We start from the raw sequence: 9731 nt of genomic DNA, 5'->3' as shown, positions 1-9731 counted from the left end.
AGGGATGGAGCTGGGGTTAGAGCTGGAGCTGGAGCTAGGGCTAGAGCTAGAGCTGGGGTTAGAGTTGGTGCTAGGGATGGAGCTGGGGTTAGAGTTGGAGCTAGGGCTGGAGCTGGGGTTAGAGCTGGATCTAGGGTTGGGGTTAGAGCTGGGGATGGGGTTAGGGCTGGAACTAGGCCTGGAGCTAAACCTGGAGCTGGGGTTAGAGCTGGGCCTGGAGCTTGGGATGGAGCTAGGACTGGAGCTGGGGAAGGGGTTGGGGTTGGGAGGGGTATTATTATTTTATAATGTTTGGTGTGGATTTCCCCCACTATTCCACCGGCTAGCAGAGTGACCATTGTGTGTTTATCCCAGGGTTCTGGTTGGGTGTAACAACAATGTTGATATAGTATTGATGTCTGACCCACCTTCCCTCACGATTCCTGTCCATCACCTCAAATTGTCTCCTCAGCCACCTGGAGGGAGGGAGGGAGGATATACAGTAATAGAGAGAAGAGAGATAGTTCAGTATGAGATGGAAAGACAAATGTTGAGTGGCTGTGTTGAGGACAGCGGATTCTTTTAACATTGACTTAGTCTAACTTTAAATTGTGACTATATTTGTGAAAACATTAAATAGTAGTGTGACCCAAAGCCTACAACACAAAATAATTGAGACACTGTATGTCACTTCATTGACTTTGACCAAGTTGTTGACATTTGTAAACCAAATAGTCATAAAACGAATCATATGTACAATACTGAAGTTCCTCTCTCCCACAACAGCACTGTTGTTGAGTTTTCTTCCACAAACCATGGAATATAGGAACACTGCCCCACACATTTACCCAGAATAATTATTTTCAACCAACACAAATATTATTGCTCTCTCCAACCCCTGTCCCCTCTCTCCTATGTGTGTTATAGTAGTAATGGATGATGCTACCGGGATATTAATATTACTACAAACAGGGGCCTGTTAAACACCACAGACACCTGATTCATACTGTCATAAAGGCACACACTCCTCTCCTCACATCTCTCTCTCTCACACACAAACACACTCCTCTACACACAAACACACACACTCCTCTCCCTCTCCACCTCTCTCTCTCTTACTCACTCAGACACACACACACACACACACACACACACACACACACACACACACACACACACACACACACACACACACACACACACACACACACACACACACACACACACACACACACACACACACACACACACACACACACACACACACACACACACACACACACACACATACCGGTCTATCTGTTGTGGTGCTGAGGCTCTCTGAGTATCCATCATCAGCCAGTTGATTCCAGTGATCCACATATTGACCTCCTCCTCACTGAAGGCTGGAGAGAGACAGAGAGATAGAGATAGGTGGGGTGGGGCAGAGGGAGAGAGACAGAGATAGAGAGGGGGGTGGGGCAGAGGGAGAGAGACAGAGATAGAGAGGGGGGTGAGGGAGAGAGACAGAGATGGAGAGAGGGAGAGAGACAGAGATAGAGAGGGGGAGAGAGGGAGAGAGACAGAGATAGAGAGGGGGAGAGGGAGGGAAACAGAGATAGAGAGGGGGGAGAGAGGGAGAAAGGCAGACAGAGAAAGAGTGAGACAGGGACAGAGAGCGAGAGTGAGAGTGGGCATGGAGAAAATAAAATGGGGGTAGAATAGAAACGTTGACAAAATGCTAACGAAGTGCTGAGAATTGAGATTTATGCAGTGTAATGCTGGCACTACTGCCTTGTACAACAGGAGCTATTGTAGCATGGCATTATTACAAATATGGAAATATTATCTTCCAGCCAACGCCTTACCCTCCCAGAATATCACTAACAGATGCAATGGAGAACATTTGGAGAGCCATCGAGCAACAGAGAAAGCACACACACACACACACACACACACACACACACACACACACACACACACACACACACACACACACACACACACACACACACACACACACACACACACACACACACACACACACACACTGACCGGCCACGCTGAGTGTTTTGAGGCGGAACTCCAGTCCGTAGAGGACGATGAAGCAGTGGGCGGAGTCTAATTTACGAGCCTCCTCTGGATAACGCTCAAAGTCCCGGGAACCTTTACCCAACCGCAGCTCCCTGATCTCCCTGATATCAACTAGAGAGAGAGAGGAAAACACTGTTAGTCAACACAAACATAGACAGACACACTGCACCCCAACTCCCTCCACGCCAAAATTGTTCAAAGCAAATCAATAATGACGTTATAACAGCTACACAATGGTAATGACAGCGGAGGGGGGCATTTTAAAATATTTGGAATGAATGGTAGATACACAGTCCCGCACACACAAACACTGGCCACACCCACAAGGAAAACAAATCTCATTGACTTAGCAGATGTCTTGAGCAAACTAAACACACAAACACAGCCAGCCAGATACTTGGGTGCACAGAGTTAGCACAAACACAGCCAGCCAGACACTTGGGTGCACAGAGTTAGCACAAACACAGCCAGCCAGACACTTGGGTGCACAGAGTTAGCACAAACACAGCCAGCCAGACACTTGGGTGCACAGAGTTAGCACAAACACAGCCAGCCAGACACTTGGGTGCACAGAGTTAGCACAAACACAGCCAGCCAGACACTTGGGTGCACAGAGTTAGCACAAACACAGCCAGCCAGACACTTGGGTGCACAGAGTTAGCACAAACACAGCCAGCCAGACACTTGGGTGCACAGAGTTAGCACAAACACAGCCAGCCAGACACTTGGGTGCACAGAGTTAGCACAAACACAGCCAGCCAGACACTTGGGTGCACAGAGTTAGCACAAACACAGCCAGCCAGACACTTGGGTGCACAGAGTTAGCACAAACACAGCCAGCCAGACACTTGGGTGCACAGAGTTAGCACAAACACAGCCAACCAGACACTTGGGTGCACAGAGTTAGCACAAACGCAGCCAGCCAGACACTTGGGTGCACAGAGTTAGCACAAACACAGCCAGCCAGATACTTGGGTGCACAGAGTTAGCACAAACACAGCCAGCCAGACACTTGGGTGCACAGAGTTAGCACAAACACACTTGAACAGATTTATACACACACAGTCAAAATAGAAAGAGAGATTTTAAAGCTTCTTTATAAGAAACACACACACACACACGAACACACATACAGCAGGGTTGATAGCAAAGTCATAAAGCTGAATATTTCTCCTGAGATACGAATGTAAACACACCACACCTCACTATGGCTTCCAGAAAGAGAGAGAGAGTGAGTTAGAGAGCGAGCAACAGAAGGAAGGAAAATGGGAGATAGAGAAGGCAGGAGGGGAAGAGAGAGAAAGAGAGCGATGGGGAGAGAAAACGAGAGGAAGAGAGGACAAAAGGGGAGAGAGAATAAAAAGAGATAGGGGAAAGAGAAAGAAGAAGGATAGACAAGGAGAGATAAGGGTAGGGGATGAGAGGGTGAAGGACAGAGAGAGAGAAGGATAGACAGGGAGAGACAAGGGTAGGGATTAGAGGGTGAAGGACAGAGAGAGAGAGAAGGATAGACAGGGAGAGATAAGGGTAGGGGAAGAGAGGGTGAAGGACAGAGAGAGAGAGAAGGATAGACAGGGAGAGACAAGGGTAGGGGAAGAGAGGGTGAAGGACAGAGAGAGAGAGAGAAGGATAGACAGGGAGAGATAAGGGTAGAGGAAGAGAGGGTGAAGGACAGAGAGAGAGAGAAGGATAGACAGGGAGAGATAAGGGTAGGGGAAGAGAGGGTGAAGGACAGAGAGAGAGAGAGCGAGAGAGAGAAGGATAGACAGGGAGAGATAAGGGTAGAGGAAGAGAGGGTGAAAGACAGAGAGAGAGAGAGAAGGATAGACAGGGAGAGATAAGGGTAGGGGAAGAGAGGTTGAAGGACAGAGAGAGAGAGAGAAGGATAGACAGGGAGAGATAAGGGTAGGGGAAGAGAGGGTGAAGGACAGAGAGAGAGAGAAGGATAGACAGGGAGAGATAAGGGTAGGGGAAGAGAGGGTGAAGAATAGAGAGAGAGAGAAGGATAGACAGGGAGAGATACGGGTAGGGGAAGAGAGGGTGAAGGACAGAGAGAGAGAGAAGGATAGACAGGGAGAGATAAGGGTAGGGGAAGAGAGGGTGAAGAATAGAGAGAGAGAGAAGGATAGACAGGGAGAGATAAGGGTAGAGGAAGAGAGGGTGAAGGACAGAGAGAGAGAGAATATATAATAATAATAATAATATATGCCATTTAGCTGACACTTTTTATCCAAAGCGACTTACAGTCATGTGTGCATACATTCTACGTATGGGTGGTCCCGGGAATCGAACCCACTACCCTGGCGTTACAAGCGCCATGCTCTACCAACTGAGCCACAGAAGGACCACAGGGAGAGATAAGGGTAGGGGAAGAGAGGGTGAAGGACAGAGAGAGGGAGAAGGATAGACAGGGAGAGATAAGGGTAGGGGAAGAGAGGGTGAAGGACAGAGAGAGAGAGAAGGATAGACAGGAGAGATAAGGGTAGGGGAAGAGAGGGTGAAGGACAGAGAGAGGGAGAAGGATAGACAGGGAGAGATAAGGGTAGGGGAAGAGAGGGTGAAGGACAGAGAGAGAGAGAAGCAACATGGAGGAGAGTTGTGTGCATGTGAGGAAAGCATAGTTCCATAGTACCACACAAACACACACATCCATCTTTTGCTGCAGAGCAGGCCAACCACTGTTCTACAGAGCAGCAGGTGTAAGCATTCCCATACATCTAGTCTACAGTCTACAATATAGTATAGGTTAACATTAGTGAGGGATATATGTCTCCAGCTCCAGTGATTTTTGCACTGTTCGTTCCAGTCATTGGCAGCAGAGAACTGGAAGGAAAGGCAGCGAAATATACCTGCTGGAGCGCGTGCTACGGGTGAGTGCTGCTATGGTGACCGGTGAGCTGAGATAAGGCGGGGTTTACCTAGCAAAGACTTATAGATGACCTGGAGCCAGTGGGTTTGACGACGAATATGAAGCGAGGGCCAGCCAACGAGAGCATACAGGTCGCAGTGGTAGGTAGTATATGGCGCTTGGTGACAAAACGGATGGCACTGTGATAGACTGCATCCAATTTGCTGAGTAGAGTGTTGGAGGCTATTTTGTCAATGACATCACCGAAGTCAAGGACCGGTAGGATAGTCAGTTTTACGAGGGTATGTTTGGCAGCATAAGTGAAGGATGCATTGTTGCGAAATAGGACGCTGATTCTAGATTTAATTTTGGATTGGAGATGCTTAATGTGAGTTTGGAAGGAGAGTTTACAGTCTAACCAGACACATAGGTATTTGTAGTTATCCACATATTCTAAGTGAGAACCGTCCAGAGTAGTGATGTTGGACGGGCGGGCAAGTGCGGGCAGCAATTGGTTGAAAAGCATGATTTTAGTTTTACTATAAAACTATACAACCGTACAACTCTCCTCGGAAGGAGAGTTGTATGGCATTGAAGCTCGTCTGGAGGTTAGTTAACACAGTGTCCAAAGAAGGGCCAGAAGTATACAGAATGGTGTCGTCTGCGTAGAGGTGGATCAGAGAATCACCAGCAGCAAGAGCAACATCATTGATGTTTACAGAGAAGAGAGTCGGCCCGAGAATTTAACCCCCATAGAGACTGCCAGAGGTCGGGACAATAGGCCCTATGATTTGACACACTGAACTCTGTCTGAGAAGTAGTTGGTGAAACAGGCGAGGCAGTCATTTGAGAAACCAAGGCTGTTGAGTCTGCCGATAAGAATGTGGGGATTGACGGAGTCGAAAACCTTTGGCCAGGTCGATGAATACAGCTGCACAGTATTGTCTCTTATCGATGGCGGTTATGATATCGTTTAGGACCTTGAGCGTGGCTGAGGTGCACCCATGACAAGCTCTGAAACCAGATTGCATAGCGGAGAAGATACGATGGGATTCAAAATGATCGGTGATCTGTTTGTTAACTTGGCTTTCAAAGACCTTAGAAAGGCAGGGTAGGATAGATATAGCTCTGTAGCAGTTTGGGTCTAGAGTGTCCCCCCCTTTGAAGAGGGGGATGATCGCAGCTGCTTACCAATCTATGTGGATCTCAGACGATATGAAATAGAGGTTGAACAGGCTAGTAATAGGGGTTGCAACAATTTTGGCGGATAATTCTAGAAAGAAAGGGTCCAGATTGTCTAGCCCGGCTGATTTGTAGGGGTCCAGATTTTGCAGCTCTTTCAGAACATCAGCTATCTGGATGTGGGTGAAGGAGAAATGGGGAGGCTTGGGCAAGTTGCTGTTGACCGGGGTAGGGGTAGCCAGGTGGAAACATGGCCAGCCGTAGAGAAATGTTTATTGAAATGTTCAATTATGGGCGGATTTATCGGTGGTGACAGTGTTTCCTAGCCTCAGTTTTTCCATGGAGTGCCTAGTGTCTGCAGGTTTTGGGTTTTTCCTTTCAATTAAGCCCTAGACAACCAGGTGTGGAGAGTTGAATCATCAATCAAGTACAAGGAAGGAGCTAAAACCCGCAGATACTTGGCCTTCCGTGGAATGACTTTTCATGTGGTCTACAGTCTACCATTCAGTCTACAGCAGGGGTGTCCAACTCATTTTACCTCGGGGGCCGCATTTGGTCTTCAACGAGGTCCGGAGGGCCGCAATGAAAATTGGTTATATTCCTTGCCGTCATAATTTGCTAATAATAGTAATCCTCTATCCATCCTTTTTGCAATTCCCAATGCTCCCTGACTGTCTAGTAATTAGTAACGAGCTGTACAGTCAAGAAACCTTATGAGAAAAGGTCAATTGACTGTGCACAGTGATTATTAGCGAGCTGGACAGTAAAAAAAACAGTAAGAATATAGGTCCGTTACCTTTCTACACAGTTTTGATTTGGTATTAGTCATTTAAAAGTATATCAAGTTTGTTTCCATATCATCATGTCTACAGTATAGTCTACACTCTACAGTATACTGAACAGTCTACAGTCCACAGTGTACCGTACAGTCTACCAAACAGTCTACAGTCTACCACACAGTCTACAGTCTATAGCCTACTATACAATCTACTGTCTACCATACAGTCTACAGTCTACCACACAGTCTACAGTGCACCACAGTCTACAGTCTACTGTATAGTTTACAGTCTACCATACAGTTTACAGGCTACAGTCTACAGTCTACCATACAGTTTACAATCTACCATACAGTCTACAGTCTACAATATACAGTCTACTATACAGTCTACAGTCTATCATACAGTCTACAGTCTACAGTCCACCATTCAGTCAGAGGAAATCTGGTTTATATCTGGGTCTGCTGTATGTGCAGATGATAGATCAGAGAAAAGGTTTGGCACCAGATTAAGAGACTAAGATGATCATCTGAGGGAAGAGAATATCTCCAGCTGGTTACAACAGTCAGTCAGTCGATGTCTGCGTCCCAAATGGGCTCACAAGGCTCCAATCAAAATAAGTGTAGGAAATAGGCTGCTATTTGGGACTCAGCATGTTCAGTGCTCAATGCCAGAGAGGGTAGACTAAAATACGTGGCAAGAGAGCTGAGGTGGTGGTGGTGGGAAGGCTGTCCTGACCATTACTGTGTGTGTGTGTGTGTGTGTGTGTGTGTGTGTGTGTGTGTGTGTGTGTGTGTGTGTGTGTGTGTGTGTGTGTGTGTGTGTGTGTGTGTGTGTGTGTGTGTGTGTGTGTGTGTGTGTGTGTGTTCTGAATACAATGCTGTGAAGCAACTCTGGATGACCTTAGATGGGAGACTGGTCTGGCTCTGAAACAGAAAAGCACTTTACCGTGAAATGCTTACTTACAAGATCATAACCAACAGTGCAGTTCAAGAAGAGTTAAGAAAATACTGTATTTACCAAGTAAAAAAAAAAAGAGTAAAAAGTAAAAAGTCACACAATAAGAATAACAATAAGGAGTCTATATACAGGGGGCACCGGTACAGAGTCAGTGTGTGGGGAGTACACTGGAGTGAGAAATGTGCAGAGGATGAATGTGCAAGTAGAGATACTAGGGTGCAAAGGAGCAAAATAAATAAATAACAGTATGGGGATGAGGTAGTTGGATGGGCTATTTAGTTAGTTGAGGTCATTTGTACATGGAGGTGGGGTGAAGTGACTATGCATAGAAAATACACAGCGAGTAGCAAAAGGAAATTGTCCAGTGGTGATTGTATTTATTGTTCAGCAGTCTAATGGCTTGGGGGTAGAAGCTGCTGAGGAGGCTTTTGGTCCTAGACTTGGCGCTCCGGTACCGCTTGCCATGCGGTAGCAGAGAAAACAGTCTATAACTTGAGTGACTGGAGTCTCTGACAATGTTATAGGCTTTCCTCTGACACCACCTATTGTATAGGTCCTGGATGGCAGGGAGCTTGGCCCCAGTGATGTACTGGGCTGTTCTCACTATCCTCTGTCGCGACTTACGGTCAGATGCCAAGCAGTTGCCATACCAGGCGTTGATACCACCGGTCAGGATGCTCTCGATGGGGCAGCTGAAGAAGATTTTGAGGATTTGGGGACCCATGCCAAATCTTTTCAGTCTCCCGAGGGTGAAAGGGATATATCGTGCCCTCTTCACGACTGTCTTGGTATGTTTGGACCATGATAGTTCGTTGGTGATGTGGACACCAAGGAACTTGAAACTCTTGACCCGCTCTACTACAGCCCCATCAATGTTAATGGGGGCCTGTTTGGCCCGCCTTTTCCTGTAGTCCACGATCAGCTCCTTTGTCTTGCTCACATTGAGGGAGAGGTTGTTGTCCTGGCACCACACTGCCAGTTCTCTGACCCCCTCCCTATAGGCCGTCTGATCGTTGTCGGTGATCAGGCCTACCACTGTTGTGTAGTCAGCACAACAGTGGGCCATGTGAGCCATGACCAGCCTTTAAAGCACTTCACGGCTACCGATGTGAGTGCCACGGGGGAGTAATCATTTAGTCAGGTTACCTTCGCTTCCTTGGGCACAGGGACTATGGGGGTCTGCTTGAAACATGTAGGTGTTACAGACTCGGTCAGGGAGAGGTTGAAAATGTCAGTGAAGACACTTGCCAGTTGATCTGCGCACACTTTGAGTACACATCCTGGTAATCCGTCTGGCCCCGCGGCTTTGTGAATGTTGATCTGTTTAAAGGTTTTGTTCACATCAGCTACCGAGAGCATTATCACACTGTCATCGGGAACAGCTGGTGCTCTCATGCATGCTTCGGTGTTGCTTGCTTCGAAGCGAGCACATGAGACATTTAGCTTGTCTGGTAGGCTCGCGTCACTGGGCAGCTCGCAGCTGGGTTTCCCTTAGTAGTCCGTAATAGTTTTCAAGCCCTGCCACGGCCAACGAGCGCCAGAGCCAGTGTAGTATGATTCAATCTTAATCCTGTATTGACGCTTTGCTTCCTTGATGGTTCGTCTGAGGGCAAAGCAGGATTTCTTATAAGTGTCTGGATCAGTCTCCCGCTCCTTGAAAGCGGCAGCTCTAGCCTTTAGCTCAATGCAGATATTGCCTGTAATCCATGGCTTCTGGTTGACATATGTACGTACAGTCACTGTGGGGACGACGGCGGTGAAGAAGCCGATAACTGAGGTGGTATACTCCTCAATGCCATTGGATGAATCCAGTCTGTGCTATCAAAACAGTCCTGTAGTGTAGCATCCACGTCATCTGACCACTTCCGTATTGAGCCAGTCACTGGTACTTCCTGCTTTAGTTTTTGCGTGTA

General features: G+C 47.3%; 1 protein-coding gene across 1 annotated transcript in view; it reads right to left on the bottom strand.

Moving 5' to 3' along the window:
- Positions 1–9731, bottom strand: part of LOC118372761 (1-phosphatidylinositol 4,5-bisphosphate phosphodiesterase gamma-1-like) — an 82355-nt gene that overhangs the window by 58327 nt on the left and 14297 nt on the right. Inside the window, exons 2-4 of the mRNA XM_052461605.1 lie at positions 2014–2163; positions 1271–1364; positions 408–455 (exon numbers count right to left, since the gene is read on the bottom strand). Of these exons, the coding sequence (XP_052317565.1) occupies positions 408–455; positions 1271–1364; positions 2014–2163 (292 nt within the window). The remainder of the gene's footprint in view (positions 1–407; positions 456–1270; positions 1365–2013; positions 2164–9731) is intronic.

Source organism: Oncorhynchus keta, chromosome 1 (genome assembly GCF_023373465.1).
Source record: "Oncorhynchus keta strain PuntledgeMale-10-30-2019 chromosome 1, Oket_V2, whole genome shotgun sequence".
NCBI lineage: Eukaryota > Metazoa > Chordata > Actinopteri > Salmoniformes > Salmonidae > Oncorhynchus > Oncorhynchus keta.
The sequence above is the reverse complement of the archived record's forward strand: the minus strand, read 5'-3'. Positions and strand labels throughout refer to the sequence as shown.